At 41.6% G+C, this 21,962-nt stretch overlaps 1 protein-coding gene across 1 annotated transcript in view; it reads right to left on the bottom strand.

The window, feature by feature from the left end:
* Window positions 1–334: 334 nt before the first annotated feature.
* Window positions 335–21,962, bottom strand: part of CDC20B (cell division cycle 20B) — a gene marked incomplete at both ends in the record, with an annotated part of 30,229 nt that continues 8,601 nt past the window's right edge. Inside the window, 7 exons of the mRNA XM_079548291.1 lie at window positions 335–477; window positions 3,075–3,192; window positions 3,918–4,043; window positions 5,174–5,402; window positions 10,678–10,772; window positions 11,499–11,695; window positions 13,380–13,490. Coding sequence (XP_079404417.1) covers window positions 335–477; window positions 3,075–3,192; window positions 3,918–4,043; window positions 5,174–5,402; window positions 10,678–10,772; window positions 11,499–11,695; window positions 13,380–13,490 — 1,019 coding nt within the window. The remainder of the gene's footprint in view (window positions 478–3,074; window positions 3,193–3,917; window positions 4,044–5,173; window positions 5,403–10,677; window positions 10,773–11,498; window positions 11,696–13,379; window positions 13,491–21,962) is intronic.

Below are 21,962 nucleotides of genomic sequence, written 5' to 3'. Positions count from 1 at the left end.
TGTAAAATTACAAGAATCATAGCTAAAAACAGGACCTAAGACCTTATGTTGGCATGGGCTGGATTCCATCCATGCTTGCTAGTTTAATGAAAACAAAAATGATTTGTTTGAAAGAGTTAGAATTTTTTCCCTCTAGGCTAAGTAAGACAAGCTACTAACATTTCATATAATGGACTAAATGGAGAAAATTGCTTTACTCTTGAAAGAATGACACTATCTTTTGCCATGTTTCAGTTGGAAGGAATACACATATTTTGAATTACTGAATGAGTGAAATACATAAAATCATTTGCTTTCAAGGAAAATAAGTCAAAAGAATGAGCTCTAATAATCATTAGAAAAAAAAACTTTCTTTTTTTTCATTGTTCTCTTCATACTCATGGCATTTCCACAGACAAGCTATCCCATCAGCAGCGACCGAAAGGAGCCTCCTCTGATCTGGGCTTAAGGCTATATGCAGGACTCTCCTTTTATGACCTGGAAAATAAAATATGTCAAAAAAAATGCCAAGATACATCACGATTTTACACAGAGATTGTCGATCGCTTTTTCTACCTTTAGGTGTTCTGCCTTTACTGCACCGGGTTGATACCCTGCAAGATGTGCAAAGATAGCCTTTTGTATAGAGTATTTTCACATTAAGAGCTGAAGGCAGTATCTTCCTTTAGGGACCAGGCTTTAACTTCCAGGACTGAGCCACACTGAAAAGATATTTCTGTCAAAGGAGAACATGAAACCTGCACTTTTGTTTCTTCTCTGCATTTATAATTAAGTCTGTGTTTGGTAATGAGTCTGACTGCTGAGCTTTCCCATCTGGCTGCTTATGCCTCGCGACACTTAGTAGCTGATCCAACAATTACAAGACAGTGGTTCCAGCTGCTGCATTATTACTGTTGGGAAGATCTTTTAACAGTGATCCCAATGAACAATTTATTGGCATTTTACATTTGGTTTTGTCTGCAGTTTGAGAAAATTTTGGCAGCTGTAACTGAAGGCCAGAAGCTACCCTAGTCTAACAGCATAAATAATGTACACAACTCATTAACTCAGTTATATAAGTGTCTCTCACAGTAGAATCAACTGACGGAACTAAAGAAATTGTTTGATACTAAACTGAGACGAGATTTGCTCCACAACTTTTACACAGATCTACCATGTGGTCCTGCACAATGTTACTCTTAAGAAAATCCATGGGGATTTTAGGCACATGGGGGCACAGGTAACTAGACGCGTTTTTACTGCAATTTGCTGGTCATTAGCTTATTTGGGGGTGAGTCACTGACAATCATAAAGCTGACACAGACACCTAAGAGAAAAAAAACGAGGATTTTGAGATGTAGCGCTCCTCGTCTAAAAACAGACTAGTCTCATCCTGAAAAGAAGTGAAAAGTTATGAAGAAAATCTTGGGTGATCATTTTGAATGAATATAGGTGATCTGTGTTCTCAGCCTCTGCACCTGAATTATCCATCAACACAACGGAGGTGGCATTTCTCTTTCTAGCTCAAAACAGCATTAAGAAGATAAGCATGTGGAGAACTGTAAGGCCTTCTGAAACTGTAGGATTTATACAGTAGTACTCCATGAAGATGCATAAAACTGCAGACCAAAAGCAAGATTCTGGTGTCCTGATGCTAAAAAATATCCCCCACCTAAACTTTGTGACTAGAATTTTGATACCATTATTTAATTATTTCAGCAGGTATTATTTTGAGGCTTTGATCCTTCTCAACCTATTAAAGACTACATGATCTTTGTCAGTATCAAAAACCATGAATTTACAAAGACAGCAAATTTCTTACACTCTTGTTCCATTCAGTGTCTCTAACAGCTCTGAAGAAGGAATTGTAGATGTGGTCTTTGGACCACAACACTGATTGAAAAACTTATTACTAGTTTCATTTGAAGAGTTGGGGGATCAGAAGAAATCAGAAAAGTCAAAATTATAAATTTCCATACTTTCCGAGTGGAGAAGGGTGGAGTTTTACATCATTGTTTGAAGATCACACCAGGGTATTTTTTCAAAGAAATTGCATATTTTGTTTTATTATGTATTTTCTTTGATAAAAACTTTTTTAAGTTCTAAGGGGATTACATTTACACCCAAAATGAATCTTCTAGTAAACTGTTCTATAGTTCTATTAGACGTGAACCAAAAATGGACTCTGGTGTAAAAGGATTAGTATCAGTCAGAATTCTGTTGTAATTATGCTCAGTAATAGGCAATCTCAATTACTGAAGTACTTAACAATGCCTGATGAACTTCATTCTTACTGAGTGTTTTCAAGATATTCAGCATTACATAAAGGATTCAACAACAAAATTCAGTTACATTTATTTGTTTACTGGTTAATTTAACACTGAAACAAGTGAAAATCAATGCATCAAAATGACAGCAAACACAAGCAACAAGAAGGCTTAATAGCAAACAACAGCCGGAACACTACAGCTTTATGGAGTGAAACAGAACTGTAAGGAGACTACACTTCCCCTAGCTATCAGCATGGTACAAGGACAACACAAGGCACTGCACTGCTTCACAGTCAAAAGCATTCATTAACACTCAGACAGCTCTTGATAACACACGGAGATTTATCACATTCAAACTTAATTTGGAAGCTAGTACAATATCTTGGCTCAATGAGTTGCAAAACTGAAGAATCATATCTAGTTTGTGTCATTTAAAAGGCCACCAGCCTACAATGTATTTGAAGCAAGCTGACACCAGCACACTCAGTCCAGGTTTAGTAATCCTTAGGGAGAAGTCTAAATCCACAGTCTGCGAGTAGGACAGCTTTAGAAATGATAGGAGATCATCACTAAAACTGTACAGAATTTTACAGAAAAAATTTACATCATTATCTTACTAAGTCAATCTTTACGATCTCATGCATCAAGACTTAATGAATGAATACCTGCACGTAGATAAAGAAGTGTAGGTGAGTGCTCTTTAAGCTTTATTTTACTTAAATGTATAATGTACATATTTACAAAAAAAAAAAAAAAAAAAAAAACTTTTCTCAGAGAGAAAAATGGGTAATTGAAATATCTAAAACAGTGAACTGAAATACTTGCCATAGAGTTCTGATGAATTGATAAGTGCTGGATGCTTCCATATTTTCATCTGATTTCCAGGAAGGCCTTGTCCAGTCATCAGTTCACTGGTTTTGGGTAACCAGAGCAATGAACAAATCTATTGCAATTTAAAATTCTTTTAGTTTTCAGAATGAGTCAACATAGATCATTCAGGAGATGTGAAATGTTACCTAAAGCATTTGAAGAAGTTACTGAGAAATAGCCTCAGCAGAATATTTACTTATTTAGAAGGATGATTTCATTTCTTGCAACACTTCAAGGTACAGCTGCTCTATAGACTAAATGCATTAATAGCCTATCAGTATGAAACCAAGGTCCTCTAAGCATATCTCCAAGTTGTCACAGCTCCAGGAAAATCATCAGCTATACTGCTTTATTCCAGCTGAGAATTTGTTTCTCCGTCTCCTAGTATTCTAACCCAAGAGACTGATGCTTGCCCTCTGACTCTTAGACCTCTCCCCAACCCAGCAATCTGGGTAGCCATCTTCCCCATTAGCGCTCTCTCTTCATGAGAATTCTGGCCAAACCCACTATCACCACAAATAAAAAGATGATGAAAAGTGTCTGGCTGTGAGACTACCTTCTTTTCAAGCCTTTCTGTGTGAAGAGAAATTGTAAATGAAAAACAAACTACTTCTGATTCCAGCCCCACACTTCAGGGCCAAATGTAGCAAACTGCAGACACACAGAAAATCCTGCTGCTCTCTTGCCCGCAGAACCACCCTCAAAGTCAGTGGGAGTTTGCCAAAGAAGCACAGCTATACAGCTGTGATATACAGCTATACAGAGCAGAGCCAGAGTATGCAGATATTTCACCTTCACCTGAGAATCTGTAGCTGCACTCTGGAGGAGTTTCTCACTGTTTATGTCCCAGACACGCAAAATTCCATCTTTCATTCCACCCCCTGTAGCAAGGACATTGGACTGCCAAGGACACCAGTTCATAGCCTTAAAAAAAAAAAAAAAAGAAAAAAAAAAAAAGAAATCAGACACCAGAACAGACTGGGAGGTTAGCTGGAAAACAGAATAGATTTTATTTAAAAGCCCAGTTGGAAAAATGATCTGCAACAAGCACCCAGAATATATCTTTTGCTTTTTATTCCTTACTACATCATGCTCTTCCTGCTATACAGATGCATAGGATCTCAAAACTCCAATTACTGCTCTCTTTGTCACTTCTTTACATTAGCCTACCTACACTGCCTTACTTAAGCTCATAACATTCCAGCTTCTCTGCTCGCTCTTCACAGTTCAGATTCACACCTCAGTACTAGAAGAATCCAACACAATGCAGTTTGACTTCTGTCTAACTCAAGCCGTTGTAGAAGCTTAAGCAATGCCATCTATGGGACTTTAAATAAAGATAGGTTCTTTGAGTTATTTCTTCAATATGCCCAGGGCCCTGACTCTATCTGAAGAAAAGTTACAGAGAACTCATTTGCACCCGTTTCAATAATCTTCTCTGATCCTTTATCATCAATGCTTCAGGCTAGTCTCAAACCTTTCTGGGAGGATAAGCAGCTTATAAATGCTGGATTCCTCATTCTTGCTGATATCTGACCTCTCCTTCCCAGACTAGGACTTAATAAAGAATCAAAGTTGTTTCATTTCCAGTTTCTCTCTTCAGATCCTTTGCTATCAGCAATCATAACCTGAAACGGGCAGGAGAGCAGAAGAAACTTCACATTTAAAATCATTTCAGCAGAGGGAATTCCAGAGACAACTTTCCAGAATTCCGACATCAGAAAGATCCTGTCTGACAATTTTTAAGCATTGTGTCACAGAATTTTACTTTGCCGGATTGAGAAAGAGAGGAGGAGGAGGTTGTAGATTTTTTGATTGATATAATATTTGCAAAGGCCTACTAATCCAGTAGAATTTCATGATCAATCAAAGCATTACTGTATTTATCTGCATCAAGAGAACTGGTATTAAAATTATCTGCATAACAATCAGGAGAGAAGAAGCTAATAGAAATCTAAATAAACTGAGACAATCTGAAAAATTCCACAACAGTTTGCATCAACAACATAACTTCATGAGAATAAATACAGAATTTTTCTTCCTCCTCCATATACCTTAACTGCTGAAGAATGAGGAATGGTTTTCAGTGGCTGTGTCTGCACTTTCACACCAGGATCACTGTGCCAGATATTCAGTGTACCATCACTAGACCCACTTGCGAGCAACTGATTGGTTAATGACCATTTGAGGCTGCAAATGCTTTGTTTGTTTTGGCAAAGAGTACCAACGTGATGCTGAGCCACTCGAACATCATGGTGATGAATAGATCCCAGTCTTGAACCACTGTAATTGAGAAAAGACAGCATGTGTTCAATATTAAAGACAAGATGCTACACTGTCATCCTGAAGTTGCTTCAGTAGTTTCAGCAGCAAACCACATCGGAGTGAAGCACGCCTGCAGAGCAACAATAGAGGGGTGACTGAAAATAGAAAGTAGCAAAGCAGCTGCTCAGTACAAGCCAGGCAAATTACCTGCTCTCCATCACAGTTTTCATTTTCCTGAAGACATACTACAGTAAGACATACAGTACACCACCAATCTGTACCTTGTTTAGCAGTTAACCAGTTAATGTAGACTCTAACCTGTACTTCAAGAAAAGTTTTGCAAAATGAATTTTACCAAGGCCAGATATTACTCCAACAAAGAGAAAGGGTAAAACTTTATTGGCCTCGTTAAGGGTTTACCAGTAGTAGTCATTAGCACTCTGCTCTTAAATTCTCTCCCTCACCTTCTCTTTCTCCCTCCCACTTCCACATTGAAAGAAAATCTGCACTAATCAACTCTACTTCTCACAGCTTATTTACCCTTTCATTTTGACACTGTTGTACCACTGTTAGGAAATGCATGCATAGTTTTACCTGTCCTGAGGGACCACTCCCTCAGACTCTGCTCTCCCTTAGTTACCTTGGCCAGTTACGTCAGTTTACTAAGAAGGGCCCATTTTGGAAGCATGGCCTCTATTACTGTTCTGACATAGGCGTTACTCAGCAATAGTATAACTGAGTTGAATATACTGAAAATAGATTACAGCATATTTTCTTTTCCCTGGTTTTCATAGAATCTTAGAACCACAGAATCATAGAATTACAAGGATGGAAACAACCTGAACGATCACTTAGTCCAACCATCCTCCCATCACCATTGCTATCACAAGCCACTAAATCATATCTCACAGCTCCTCATCCAGACGCCTCTTGAACACGGCCAGGGATGGCGACTCCAACACCTCCCTGGGCAGCCATTCCAGTGCCTGACCACCCTCTGAGAGAAAAAGTTCTTCCTTATGTCTAATCTAAACCTCCTCTGGTACAACTTGCGGCCATTTCCTTGGGTCCTGCTTGTTGTCTGGGAGAAGAGGCCAAAACCCTCCTCATCACAACCTCCCTTCAGGAAGTAGAGAGCAATAAGGTCACCTCTGAGCCTCCTCATAAGACTTGCGCTCCAGACCCCTCACCACTTTTGTTGCCCTTCTCTGCACATGCTCCAGGGACTCAATGTGTTTCATGCAGTGAGGGGCCCAAAACTGAACACAGTACTCGAAGTGCGGCCTCACCAGTGCTGAATACAGGGGATGATCACCTCCCTGCTCCTGCTGGCCACATCATTTCTAATGCAGGCCAGGATGCCGCTGACCTTCTTGGCCACCTGGGCACACTGTCGGCTCATGTTCAGCCGAGCATCAACCAACACCCCCAGGTCCCTTTCCTCTTCACACTCATCCAGCCACTCATCCCCAAGCCTATACTGCTGCATGGGGTTGTTGTGGCCCAAAGTGCCTTGTTGAACCTCATCCCATTCACCTCAGCCCAGCGATCCAGCTTATCCAGATCCCTCTGAAGGGCCTCCCTACTCTCACGCAGATCCACACCACCTCCCAGCTTGGTGTCATCTGCAAACTTACTGAGGGTACACTCAATCTCCTCTTCTAGGTCATCAATAAAGATATTAAACAAGATGGGCCCCAGTACCGACCCTTGGGGGACACCACTTGTAACAGGTCGCCAGCTGGACTACACTCCATTCACCACTAACTACCCTCTGGGCATGGCCCTCTGGCCACTTTCTCACCCAAAGAAGGCTATACCTGTGCAGGCCACGGGCAGCCAGTTTCCCCAGGAGAATCCTGTGAGAGACCATGTCAAAGGCTGTGCTGAAGTCTAGGTAGACAACAGTCTGCCCCTCGTCTACCAGTCTGGTCACCCAGTCGTAGAAGGAGATGAGGTTGGTCAAGCATGGCATGCCTTTCATAAACCTGTGCTAGCTGTGCCTGATCTCCTGGACACCATGACACGCACTGGAAATCGACTGTTCCATCTATTCTTATGGCACTGAGATAGTCAACCTCTATACATATTTTCACAGAATCATAAAATCATAGAATCCTTAGAGTTGGAAGGGATCTTTAAAGGTCATCTAGTCCATCTCCCCTGCAGTGAACAGGGATACCTACAACTAGATGAGGTTGCTCAGAGACTGGTCCAGACTGACCTTGAATGTCTCCAAGGATGAGGCATCCACCATCTCTTTGAACACTGTTCCAGTGCCTCACCATCTTTATTGTAAAAAATTTAATAATCTCTCTTATATCCAATCTAAATCTTCCCTTTTTCAGTTTGATACCATTTTCTCTTGTCCATTAAAAACAGATAATTTTGAAGTGTCTTTCTTACAACTTCGTTTAGATACTGAAAGGCACTATCAATCAGGTCTCCTCAGGGTTTCTCTTCTCCAGGTTAAACAACCCCAGATATCTCAGCCTGTACTCACAGGGGAGATGTGTCATCATCTGCATCTGGATGCAGTACTCCACATGTGGTCTCTCTCCTGCAGAGCAGATGGCAAAGTTCACCCCCCTTGCCCTGCTGGCCACCCTTCTATCAATGCAGCCCAGAATAAGGTTGGCTTTCTGAGCTGCAAGGGCACATTGCTGGCTCATCTCCAGCTTGCCATCCACTAGTACTCCTAAGCCCTTTTTGGCAGGGCTGTGCTTCATCTTCACATCCCCCAGCTTGTATTATGGTATCTGAATAACTGAGAAACAAGTATCTCACATTCTGCAACAGATTTATTTAAGGCTATGTTGATTGGAGACACACAGACTCTTAAAGAATCTTCAGATACAAGTTGACTAATTTGGAAAATCTATAAACACATACATTAAGTGACTGATTGCAAGAAATGTCATTCAATGTGCTTGAATTATGGACTTCTCAAACTCTTGAAGGCCACAAAAAATTAGTAAAATTCCAACCAAGCACTTCACCAGTGAATATTAAGCATGTCTTTATGGAAAATAACTAGGAAGATACACGTCATTATGTCATTATATGCAGAGGCTTTGCTTTCTGAAAAACGATGCAGACCTCCTCCAAAATAATAAGCAGAAAATCTAACCAACAGAAATGGACTGAATTGCCAGTGTTACACATGAAGAGATTTTCAATGACCGAATAAGTGCGAAAGACCTTGGCTCCAGAGAATATTCTTTGAAAAGCAATGGGTTTTTTTGCTAAATTAAGAAGAGTATGGCCAGCAGGTTGAGGGAGGTGATCCTCCCCCTCTACTCTGCCCTGGTAAGGCCTCATCTGGAGTACTGCGTCCAGTTCTGGGCTCCCCAGTACAAAAAAGACAGGGATCTCTTGGAAAGAGTCCAGCGGAGGGCCACAAAGATGGTGAAGGGCCTGGAGCATCTCTCCTATGAGGAAAGGCTGAGTGAACTGGGTCTGTTCAGCCTTGAGAAGAGAAGACTGAGAGGGGACTGATCCAGGTCTATAAATATCTGAGGTGTGGGGGGCAGAATGGCGAGGTCGGACTGTTTTCTGTTCTGGAGACAGGACAAGGGGAAACGGACAGAAACTGCAGCATAGGAAGTTCTGCACAAATGTGCGCAAGAACTTCTTTACAGTGAGGTGACGGAGCACTGGAACAGGCTGCCCAGGGAGGTGGTGGAGTCTCCTTCTCTGGAGATGTTCAAGACCTGCCTGGATGCCTACCTGTGCGACCTGCTGTAGGGAACCTGCTTTGGCAGGGGGGTTGGACTCGATGATCTCTGGAGGTCCCTTCCAACCCCTACAATTCTGTGATTCTGTGAAGTCAATATTATTTTCTTTTGACACAAAATATTGCATCTATTTTGCTAAATACAAATAGAACCAATTAATTAGGACAAATTAATCTGCTGTACTGAAATGTATTTGGATATCCTTGAGGTTTTGTCATCAGTCTATTTTTAACTACAGGAATTAGTATGCTATTCCAAAGTATCAAAGTACCAACTTATAGTGAAGTTTCCTGTAAAAATGCTGATTTTATTTTAGTAGCAATGGATATTAACTCTATTTTTTTCTGATTATACAGGTAGTTTAACTGTGTAGTAATTAATTGGCTAATATCAAACCTAGAAAGAGAAATAAATGTCATCTGAACTTAATCTATCAACAAGAAGTGTAGTTCACAGTTTCATGTTGAATTTTAGAATCGATTTCTATTCAGAAAGATTTGTAATGTAAGTTTTTATTGCTTTCACTTCTTTGGCTAAGCTGAAATGCAAACTGAAACGAATACTGACTGTGATAAGGTTATGCCAAGCAGACGCTGAAGATGTGTATTTGTAATGTAATTCACAGACATTCTGCAAAAGCCAAAGCATTTTATTAACTGTTGATCAGTTGGTAATGTTGCATCTTACTCTGCCTAGCAGATCCAACAGAATCAAAAGCCACAACATCTTGTGAAACAAAACTACCTCTGGTGATCTCATCAGGAGGTAACAACTTTCATTTTGAGATTAACAATATAATCAGTGAATGCTGGGTATAATTTCTGTTTAAGTAAAACAGAAGACTATCACATTATTTTAAAATAGGAGAAACATCCTTTATAATCAAGTTTTCCCTCACATTCTTCAAGCCTAAGACAAAGATCTGAACTGGAAACTGAGAGAAAAAATGAATAAAACACAAAATTGGATGCTTTATCCTTCTCATGAGTCTGCATATTGAAATGATGCCCAAATATAAAATATTCAACTTGGCAGGGCAAAAGGCAACAATTTTGATCCTTCCTCAAAATAGGGTTCAGGTTCTGGCTAGCACTGAACTGGCCTTTCCTCACAGATACACAGCTAGAGAAGAGTGTAACTCTAACAACCGTGCTTTGCCATGCATCTGAAAAGTCAGTGGAAGGGCAGCCTAAGCTACATGTCCTCTTCCTTGCACTGAGTAAGGTATCTTTTTTGAAATCTGGACCCACTGCAGATAATATCAATTAATGCTCAAATATTCCGAAAAAAAACACAACCATGTGCTCCACATCTTACAGAAATTCTAGAAGCGGTGGCAGATTTCTTAAGAACAGTAAAAACAGAGACTAAAGAGGCAGGTTAAATTCCATTTGGTTGCTTTCCTGACATAAAGAATACTTACATATTGTTTCTGTGGTGGCTGGTGAAGAATAAAGCATTTTCAACCAAAATCAACAAAAACGAATCAAATAATTGGGATGCCTATCTAGATGAAAACATCAGGATTCTTTCTGTGAATAGACTATAGCACTCACCTGCTCAGAATATAATGATTCCAGCTCAGAGCTCCAACTACAGACAGGTGGCCAAACATATTTCTCAACCTCCTTTTCCTTTCAATGTCCCACAGCTGCCAATACAAAACAAACACACAGAACAAATGCAAATTTAACAGAAAAAGAGACAGAGAGGGAAAGAGAGAAATGTCTTTGTTTTCTTCATTTGTTTGCAGGTAAACACTATTCAGTTCTGATATGACATACAGACAATTTCAAGCTCATTCATTTCACACTATTTTTTTCACACAATATTTCACTTTATTTTATTTTAAGAGAATGTGCATTTCTAAATTTAAAGCTATTTATACGCCAGTATTTGGAAGCCTGTGTATGAAAGCACTGGCGTGCTGAATCAGAACAGATCCCCACATTATTCAGTATCACAGCCAACATCCAACAAAGACCTTTCAAAACAGGACTGTTCTACAACAGCAGACAGAGTCTTATGTGTATAATCTGAAGTGAAATTCAGGGATGTGAATCTATGAGTACAATTTTTGCTGAAGTTCTAAAAGCATCTGTCTCTACTAGAGTGATCTTAGCAAGAGAGATACAAGACTGGCCTTTGCTGAGAAAAATAATTACAGAGTTCCAATTACTGATGAAAAGAAAATCTGAGTCCCTCTGTGCAGTTATGCTGTAGCATGAGGGATGATGTAATTGTTATACACCATCTACAGAAGAGTTTTTCTGTATTTTAGCCAACTTTCTTGTTTTGTTTCATTAAGCAAAGAAGATTGTCTAATGGACACTTCAGCTAAAAAACTGAGAAAGACAAAAAATAAAATATTAAGTACTTGCACTTCTCCATCACTAGTGCCAACAGCAAGGCAAGTTCCCTCTTTTATCCAAGCTAGAGATGAAATGTATTTGGAACTGGAATTTAAACCAATGCTTTCAATGCCTTGAAGAGTTCTTCCATTCCAAACATATGCAGCAGATCCCAGAGCAACAGCAATGAGATTTTCAAGGTTCCAGTCCAGTATGTTTAGATCTAGAAAAAAGCTTCTAAAAATTACTGCAAGAAGGTTAGAGGTAATAAGCTGGGGTTGGAGGGGTTATGGCTGGGGCAGAGGCTTTCTTTTAATAGCTACAGGAAAAACTCATGGCATTGCTTCAATGAAGCCATTACCAGCTCATATTCAACTAGGACATAAATGAGAACTAAATGAAGGTGAGTATTTCTAACAAGAAAAGATCTTCATTAGGTTAACTACCACAAATCTGTATATTTATACAGAAGAATATGACTTACAGATTCCTCACTAAATGTTTTTACACCTATCATCCATCATTTTGGATGGCTGCATCACTCAAATTTCTGCCACCAGAAATAAGTGTTCTCCAGTACCAGCTAGAATTGCAAAAACATTCTTGTTCCAAAATAATTCATGTTATTGATAAAGACATAGGAGAAAGTCTATATACTACAGTTCTTCCTTGAGCTAGTACTAACATTTACTCTCCATGTAACAGAAGAAAAATGCAGAAAGGAATCAGGGAAATTCTGCACCTCTCCCACAAAGTTTGCTCAGTAAGCAAATGCAAGAAATACTGTTTCCACTTATGTTAGGTGCACTACAGACCCTGGCAAAGGAAATCATTACACCAGTTAGCCTCAGAACAGCCTGCTGTGTCAGGTAGAAAGTGCAGGCCAGAAAGAGTTGTTATGCAACATCTAATTCTGACACAGAATAACAGTACACACTCTGATGTCAATGCGAATCATCAGCTGCTGCATTTATGACAGCTGAAAAGTCATTTTAAATGATCCCTGAAGAAAATAGTTAGCATAGGCCAAGGTCTGATGCTGTGCTTCAGTAACTAAAATCACTCTGAAAAACAGCTTAATCTTTCAGTCAGCTGTTTGATTAGAGTCCTGATTCCTACAGTCAGAAATATGCACTAAAAATAACTTCCAAAGAATTCTACTATTGCTATTGTTTTGTGGATACACCTTGTGCATAATCATGAAAAATCACTCATATAGAAATCCAGACTCAATCTGGATGCAAACAAACTTTTGGCTTGCTCATAGATTTACATCTGAAGAATGCTTGCAAGAATACCTTAGGGAAAAAAAAAAAAGGTAAAAGGAAACAAAACACAAACAACAATCGAAACACAGGAACAATTTCTAACACTTTCAACTATAGAATTGTTATGGTTTCAGAAGTGCTTTAATATATTTGCCAATGTAGAACAGAAAACCATGCATTTTTCTGTGCATGTTTAATTTTACCACGAAAAATGTAGGTGAGAATTTAGTTCAGAAGATATCTATCATCTAAACCATAAACAAATCACTGGTTACTCCCATAACTAGAGATTTCAAAGTCTGTTACATAAAGTTGCTGTGTCGACAGACTGCTAAGAGCTGAAATGTCCTTAGCAAGGAGGTATGTTCACTGGTCTGATTTTAAATGTGAATTGAGACCTATTGCTGAAAAAAGAGACCTAGGTGATAATGATTCTAGGGTTTGATCAGTGATCTCTGCATTCTGCGACAGGCAGTTTTCATTTTCAAGCTGCAAATGTCTAAGAAAAAATGACATCATGCATAAGTATTGGAGAATTCCCATTTGATCTGAAGGGAAAACACCCTTGCCATCTTTCTTGAAGTATATACAAGTGTTCTCAATCTCTGCAGAAGCCTCAGTCATAAGAAAATAACTTACAGTAATCATCATGCAAACCAGTAATATGAAGCCTCAGTTCTGGCTCCAATGTCACTGATGGCTTCATGATGGTAACAGCTCTGAACTCATTCTGCATCTCTTCTTGGCATCCTGCATTTGAAGATTCATCACACACAGTTCAGTCATGCAAAACACCAAAGCCTTTCACAGTCACTATGTTAGTCTTTGTCTGTGAACCACAGATGTCTAGATGGGTCTAACTCCTCCTGGTTAGGCCAAAATACCCCACAGAAAAGTAAGTGAAATCGTCCTTTTAATAGCTCTATCAAATCTCCATGGATGCACTCAGCTACAGTGGAGAATAGAGTTTGCTGTATTTTGTTTAAATTGCATCACAGTTCATTACAAAATACATTTCACGTCTTTGTGTGGTTAGCTTTTGCGAGAAGTTGCCAGTAGCAGTTCATATGGGCTCTCCCACCTCAAAACCCTCATGCAGCAATTAACCTTTTTGCTTTCTGGTGTTAATTTCTCTTCAATAGTCTCCTCTATCAACACCTAGCACAGGAAAAGGTTTTTAAACCCACTTTGATGACAGCATTCTAAGCTTGTGACCACATGAACTTCAGAAACCAAAGCAGTAAGTGTCAAGTATGAGCAAGCAGAACAGTCAGCCTTTGTGGTCATTGTCTACGTGATTCTGCAACAACTGCTAAGCATCATAGTAAAAAAAAGATCATTATCACCATTAATCATTTAAAGCTACATTTTTATCTAGCTGTAACATGCAGCGTGGAGATCTGGAAACTAATATTTCTATATTTCTCTTCATGTTTTGACTTCATTTTTGAAATATTCCCTAGAGAAGAGCACGTTCTAGAATGAACGCCAAAACTTCACAGGCAGAAGACATTATCCAATTCAACAACCACTTTCTGTTAGTAAAAATCAACACTGACAAAATTTTTGCACTCTGTAATATAAACACACACATTATAATCTTATACAGAAGTCTTATCAATTACAAATTGTGGAGAACTTTATCTCATACTTATTTCAATCTCAGTCTTATCCCCCAGCCAAAAATGAATTTCTGTCAAAAAACAATTGTTTCTCCTTTCAGCTGTGGTACCTGTCATAGAATCATAGAATAATAAAATCATCAAGATTGGAAAAGGTCTCTAAGACCATCAAGACCAACCAATAAAAGCAAGGCCAAGGCCTTCAGTCTTCCATCAATGTACTAAGTATGACCCTGCTTAGCTTCTGAGATGCTGCCTCTTGCCCACTGAGCACCTGGGACCAGCAGTGATGTGGTGCATCTCACTGGGATGCAGCTCAGATCTACAGCACATCCATCAGGGATGTAGTGCCCCTGCGTATAGGAAGGAGCTTCCATGAATGAGCCAGAAGTGCTGCCCGAGGGCTTTACCACAGTGGTAGTGTCTTCTTATGAGAGGTGCCTCTCTACTGTCCCAGTGTTGCCCCAGGTGCTTTGGGGTCAAGTGCACCAGAAATATCAGTGGTGTGCATATAATACAGAGCAAATCAGTCAAATCCTCTACAGAAATAAAAGCAGAAGATGAGCAAGAGAAGGGCCACAGCGATTTTCTTCTAAAAGTTTGTGGAATTTAAAAAATCAAGACTTGCAGGAATGGTTGGTTGTAAGACCTTACCTGCCCAATACAACATGTAACAATCCATTCTAACCCTAAAAAAGGTTTAATATCACTGAACTGTGATTAGGGTGTACAGAAAAATATGTATTTTAAACATCTACATTTTTGTTTTGTTTTGTCTTGTTTTTGATATTGTCAACCACTTCCAAACCCAGCCAAGTACGACGGTTTAAGAAAACTGAAGCACTTAGTTACAACAGCCGGAGAACGACAACACTTTTGAGATACTGTGAAAATAATCTCTAATACTGATAGCTGGGGTTAAGCACTCAGAAAGGATGAAATTATCTGTATAACTTACTTAATTTTTCTCTTCTCATGCATAATTCACTTCAAATTCATAGAAATCACACTTGCAGCTCTATTCACATACTTTGTGGACACATGAATGTGCTTTATAGAATTTTTTTATCAGTGGAAATTAAGCTTCATTATCTCATTTGGTGTTATTTTACCTGGGTACTGGAAGATTATCACTGGCTTTTGAAAGAATTTTGGTTTTCACGTGCCTGTGTCAGTTCTCAAAATAAGACTCAAGAAGTGGTAAGTAGTATTGTAACACAAGACCACTCAGTCAACAAGTAGGTGGGTGGAATAAAACCCGGTATACCTGGTACATGTATTCATTTGCCATCAGGAAAAAAATACTATGACTAATCCCTATACTGATGCTTCTGAAGGCTCTGAATTAAGCTTTATTTGTACAGTAACAAATATATACCAGTCTATCACATACTCCACAACTTCTTCCACAGGAGCTGAACTTCAGGCTCATATAGAGGTTGTTTCTCACTGTCCTTACATGAGCATGAATCAGGTCCTGACTGGTTAAGAATTCAGCACATACAGAAACAGCCAGACCACAGAAAAAAATGACCTAAGACAGAACATAACAAAATATTGGCCTGATGCCTAATGAACAACCTCATATTAAAAAAAAACTGTAATATCTGTGTTATTTTACAGATCAGCTCCTCGCATCCCAGTTGGCTTATAGTTCACTCGTTCACAGTCTCTATATGCTCACTCATTCTCATATTTTTGGAGGAGATCAATCAGCTCACAGTTAGATGAAATCGTGACTAGAGCAAGGGATAGTTTGTACCAGCTACCTTTCCTTACAGGCAGGTGTGGCAAGATCCCATCAGGTTTGCATGTCTTGCTCTCTCATGTACCCAACACACCATTTAATAGATACCCTGGGCCCAGTCTGCAGCAAAAACCTATATTATTTCACACATCTGAAACTGGAAAGCCAAAGGGAAATTGTTTTTAGGGCCACCGATGTGTCTGATGGGGCCAAAAGGCAAGCCAGGTGATAGATAAAGCATTTAACCACAATGGAAGAGGTGGAGATACATATCATCAGAGGCTATGGGAACTGCAGGGCAAGTGGATCCAAGCAGTATACACATCTCAGCCACCTTGCACTATTCTGTAACATTTGTGGGAACTGGTGATTTTCTCAGTGTAGACACAGCCTGTTCTATCTTATCATTCATTGTACATGGGGTATTTGCTACAGTGGAACATACCTTTCCAGATGCAACTGGCTTTTTCACAGACCTTCATGTCACCTTCTGCCATGCTATATCCAGTTTCTTGGACCATTAGAAGCTGAGTAGTACATTTCTGTCTATGCATAGAAGTGAGAATATGAATGAAGAAATCTGTCAAGAACATAGAATAGAATCATAGAATCATAGAATCATAGAATCACTAAGGTTGGAAAAGACCTAAAAGATCACCCAGTCCAACCGTTCACCTATTCCCAATAGCTCCTACTAAACCATGTCCCTCAACGCAACATCCAGTCTTTCCTTGAACACCCCCAGGGTCGGTGATTCCACCACCTCCCTGGGCAGTCCATTCCAGTGCCTGACCACCCTTTCTGAAAAGTAATACTTCCTCATGTCCAGCCCGAATTTCCCCTGGCGTAGCTTGAAACCATTCCCCCTGGTCCTATCACTAATGACACGAGAGAAGAGGCCGACCCCCAGCTCACTACAACCTCCCTTCAGGAAGTTATAGAGAGCAATAAGGTCTCCCCTGAGCCTCCTCTTCTCCAGGCTGAACATTCCCAGCTCCTTCAGCCTCTCCTCATATGGCCTGTGTTCCAGACCCCTCACCAGCTTCGTTGCCCTTCTTTGAACACGTTCTAGGGCCTCAATATCTTTCTTGCAGTGAGGGGCCCAAAACTGGACACAGCACTCGAGGTGCGGCCTGACGAGTGCTGAATATAGGGGAACAATCACCTCTCTGCTCCTGCTTGCAACACTGTTTCTGATGCAAGCCAGGATGCCATTGGCCTTCTTGGCCACCTGGGCACACTGTCGGCTCATGTTCAGCCGAGCATCAATCAATACCCCCAGGTCCATTTCCTCTACGCAGTCCTCCAGCCACACCGCCCCAAGCCTGTAGTGTCGCCTGGGGTTGTTGTGGCCGAAGTGCAGGACCCGGCATTTGGCCTTGTTGAAACTCATCCCATTGGCTCCAGCCCAGCTCTCCAGCCTGTCCAGATCCCTCTGTAGGGCGTCGCTACCCCCAGGCAGATCCACGCTTCCAGCCAATTTGGTGTCATCTGCTGTCACGGAGTTGACCAGATCAATCTATGTCCGTGACAGGGGCGACAGGCCTCTGCCCTCCCCCCCCCCCACCCCAGTCCCACAAAAATGGGAAGGAAGGAAGGGAGGAAAAGAGCAGCGGCAACAATCTATGGAGGAAAACTTATTTTACTATAATATTGGAATACAAGATAACACAATATATACAATTTAATTGAAATTGAGATTAATAAATCAGACAAGATGAGAGAGAGAGAGAGAGAGAGAGAGTTCCCGGAACCGAGTCAAACCTGAAAAGCTTGGAACGGCTAGGAAAGCACCCTCCAGCACCCACTGCAAGGCAGCAAGAGAGTGCCCCCCCCCACCCGGAAGGGCCAGATCCCGTGACTTCTGTAATGTACAGGGATAGGTACCTGGGATTGGGCATTAACACTTTAATACCCCGTACACTACATGATGTTTTGATGTAGAATACTGAAACCCAAAGTAAAAACAAACAAACAAACAAACAAGAAACATAGAACCACGACATTCCACCCCTTATTCTACATCGTTACATCATGCTTAATATATATATATACATATATACAAACAAACAACAACAACAACAAAAATGATTACAATGCATTACACACACATGGCTATATATATATATACATATATATATACATAGAGTTAGTAACTGCACTCCCCCGGCATCAAGTTTCCCTGTGGTACACACTGGACATCCCCATTCTTTTGCATTACCCACCAAGTGCATCCTGGTCCCTGGGCAAAAACTGTACCACGGAGAGGTTTGCCCTTTCCAGAAGCTGGAAGAATCCAAACTGCCTTTCCTAACATGTTCTTTACATGTACAACGGGGACTTTATCTCCCTCTACGGTATGTAGGGAACTGGATTGGTTAGGACCATCACGATTAATAGATCCTCTGGTATTGACCAACCAGGTGGCTTCTGCCAAATGCTTCTCCCAGTGCTTAAATGTTCCGCCACCCAGTGCTTTTAGCATCGTTTTTAACAATCCATTGTATCGTTCTATTTTACCAGAGGCTGGTGCATGATAGGGAATATGGTAAATCCACTCAATGCCATGATCTTTGGCCCAAGTATTTACAAGAGAATTTTTGAAATGAGTCCCATTATCTGACTCAATCCTTTCTGGGGTGCCATGTCGCCACAGGACTTGTTTCTCGAGACCCAGTATGGTGTTTCGGGCAGTAGCATGGGGTACTGCATATGTTTCAAGCCACCCAGTGGTTGCCTCCACCATAGTAAGCACATAATGCTTGCCATTGCGAGATCGTGGCAAGGTGATATAATCAACCTGCCATGCCTCCCCATATTTGTACTTTTGCCATCGCCCTTCCTCCCAGAGAGGTTTCATCCTCTTGGCTTGTTTGATAATGGCACATGTTTCACAGTTATGAATAACCTGTGCAATGGCATCCATAGTTAAGTCCACCCCTCGGTCTCTAGCCCATTTGTATGTTGCATCTCTCCCTTGATGACCTGAGGTCTCATGGGCCCACCGAGCTAGAAATAATTCACCTTTGTTCTGCCAGTCCAGGTCTATTTGAGCCACCTCAATTCTGGCAGCTCGGTCTACCTGATGGTTATTTTGCTGTTCTTCAGTAGCCCGACTCTTGGGCACATGAGCATCTACATGACGCACCTTTATGACTATAGTCTTTGTTCGGGCAGCAATGTCTTTCCACAGTTCAGCAGCCCAAATAGGTTTACCCCTTCTTTGCCAGTTATTTTGCTCCCACTGCTGTAACCACCCCCATAAGGCATTTGCTACCATCCATGAGTCAGTGTAAAGATAGAGCATTGGCCACCTCTCCCGTTCAGCGACATCTAAGGCCAGTTGGACGGCCTTTACCTCTGCAAATTGGCTTGATTCTCCTTTTCCTTCAGTGGCCTCTGCAACTTGTCGTGTGGGGCTCCACACAGCAGATTTCCATCTGCGATGCTTTCCCACAATACGACACGATCCGTCTGTGAACAGGGCATATTTCTTTTCATTCTCTGGTAGTTCATTGTATGGTGGGGCTTCTTTAGCACGTGATACTTCTTCTCCTGGTGGTGTTCCAAACTTTTTACCTTCAGGCCAGTCCATGATGACCTCTAGGATTCCTGGACGGCTGAGGTTCCCCATCCGCGCTCGCTGTGTAATCAACGCAATCCACTTACTCCAAGTGGCATCAGTAGCATGATGGGTGGAGGGAACCTTTCCTTTAAACATCCAGTTCAGCACTGGCAGTCGAGGTGCCAGAAGAAGCTGTGTTTCAGTACCGACTACTTCGGAAGCAGCCCGAACCCCCTCATATGCAGCTAAGATCTCCTTTTCAGTTGGAGTGTAATGCTCTTCAGACCCTCTGTATGCCCGACTCCAGAATCCCAGGGGTCGGCCTCGGGTCTCTCCTGAGGCTCTTTGCCACAAACTCCAAGTGGGACCGTTCTCTCCAGCAGCGGTATAGAGGATGTTCTTTATACCCTGTCCTGTCCGTACTGGCCCTAGGGCCACGGCACGGGCTATCTCCTGTTTAATCTGTTCAAAAGCCTGCTGCTGCTCAGGGCCCCATGTAAACTCATTTCTCATTCGCGTCACATGATAAAGGGGGCTTACAATGAGGCTGTAGTTTGGAACGTGCATTCTCCAAAAGCCCACTGCACCCAGAAAAGATTGTGTCTCTCTTTTGCTAGTGGGTGGAGACATAGCAGTGATTTTGTCGATCACATCTGTCGGGATGTGATGACGGCCATCTTGCCACTTTATACCTAGGAACTGAATCTCCTGGGCAGGTCCTTTCACTTTGCTTCGCTTAATAGCAAAACCGGCACTCAGAAGAATTTGGATCATTCGCTCTCCTTTTGTGAAGACTTCTTCTGCTGTATCGCCCCACACAATGATGTCATCAATGTACTGCAGGTGCTCAGGAGCACTGCCCTGTTCCAGTACAGTTTGGATCAACCCATGGCAAATGGTTGGGCTGTGTTTCCACCCCTGGGGCAAACGGTTCCAGGTATACTGAATGCCCCTCCATGTGAAAGCAAATTGTGCCTTACATTCTTTGGCCAAAGGAATGGAAAAGAAGGCATTAGCAATGTCAATGGTGGCATACCATTTGGCCGCTTTTGACTCCAGTTCATACTGGAGTTCTAACATGTCCGGCACAGCAGCACTCAGTGGGGGTGTGACTTCATTCAGGCCACGGTAGTCCACCGTCAGCCTCCATTCTCCACTGGCTTTACGCACTGGCCATATGGGGCTGTTAAAAGGCGAGTGAGTTTTGCTGATCACTCCCTGGCTCTCTAGCTGACGAATTAACTTATGAATGGGGAGCAAAGAATCCCTGTTGGTGCGGTACTGACGCCTGTGCACCACCTTTGTAGCAATCGGTACGTGTTGCTCTTTTACTTGCAGCAGCCCCACAACAGATGGATCTTCTGACAGGCCAGGCAAAACAGACAGCTGCTTAATGTTGTCTGTGTCCACAGCAGCTATTCCAAAGGCCCATCGATACCCCTTAGGATCCTTGAAATGCCCCCTTCTGAGATAATCAATACCTAGTATACATGGAGCCCCTGGGCCCGTCACAATAGGATGTTTTTGCCAGTCCTTACCAGTGAGGCTTATCTCAGCCTCCAACACAGTCAATTCTTGAGAGCCACCGGTCACTCCAGAAATATGGATTGATTCTGTCCCTTGGTGACTCGAGGGCATCAGAGTGCACTGTGCACCAGTGTCCACCAGTGCCTTATATTTCAGTGGTTCTGATGTGCCAGGCCATCGAATCCACACAGTCCAATATACTCTATTATCCCTTTCCCCCCCCTGACTGAGGGCAGGGCCCCTCTATTCATTACCTGTGGTAACTGGAGCAACTGCACTGGTGGTTGATCTGCTTTGTAATTCTTTCACCCGGGCTCGTAGTACAGGAGTAGGTTGGCCGTGCCACTTCCCCATGTCTTCTCCATGGTCACGTAGGTAATACCATAAGGCAATTCGCGGTGTGTTACCCCTTACTTGAGCCGGAGAGCGTTTGCTTCTAACAGCTGAGATCTTTGATGGTGCACGTGAGAAGGAAGGTTCATCGTCTTTAATTAGGTGGGCTCGCATAAATTTCATCATCTCCTTCATCTCCTTCATATCCTTTGCTAGACTCTTTTGATTATCCTGATCTTCATCAAGCGTCTCTGATACTGCTACAGGTTTGTCACGGTTAATCAGTTGAGACACTTGCTCCGTCATCATTCTTGATATAGCAGCAACGGCAGTATGAATTGGGGACAGCAATTGTTCGTAATTTTGGAGCGTAACAATTAATTCATAAACTAAGGGCGTTCTCTGTTGTTCGTTGAATCTGTCACACG

The sequence above is a fragment of the Tetrao urogallus genome (assembly GCF_951394365.1).
Source record: "Tetrao urogallus genome assembly, chromosome: Z".
NCBI lineage: Eukaryota > Metazoa > Chordata > Aves > Galliformes > Phasianidae > Tetrao > Tetrao urogallus.
The sequence above is the reverse complement of the archived record's forward strand: the minus strand, read 5'-3'. Positions and strand labels throughout refer to the sequence as shown.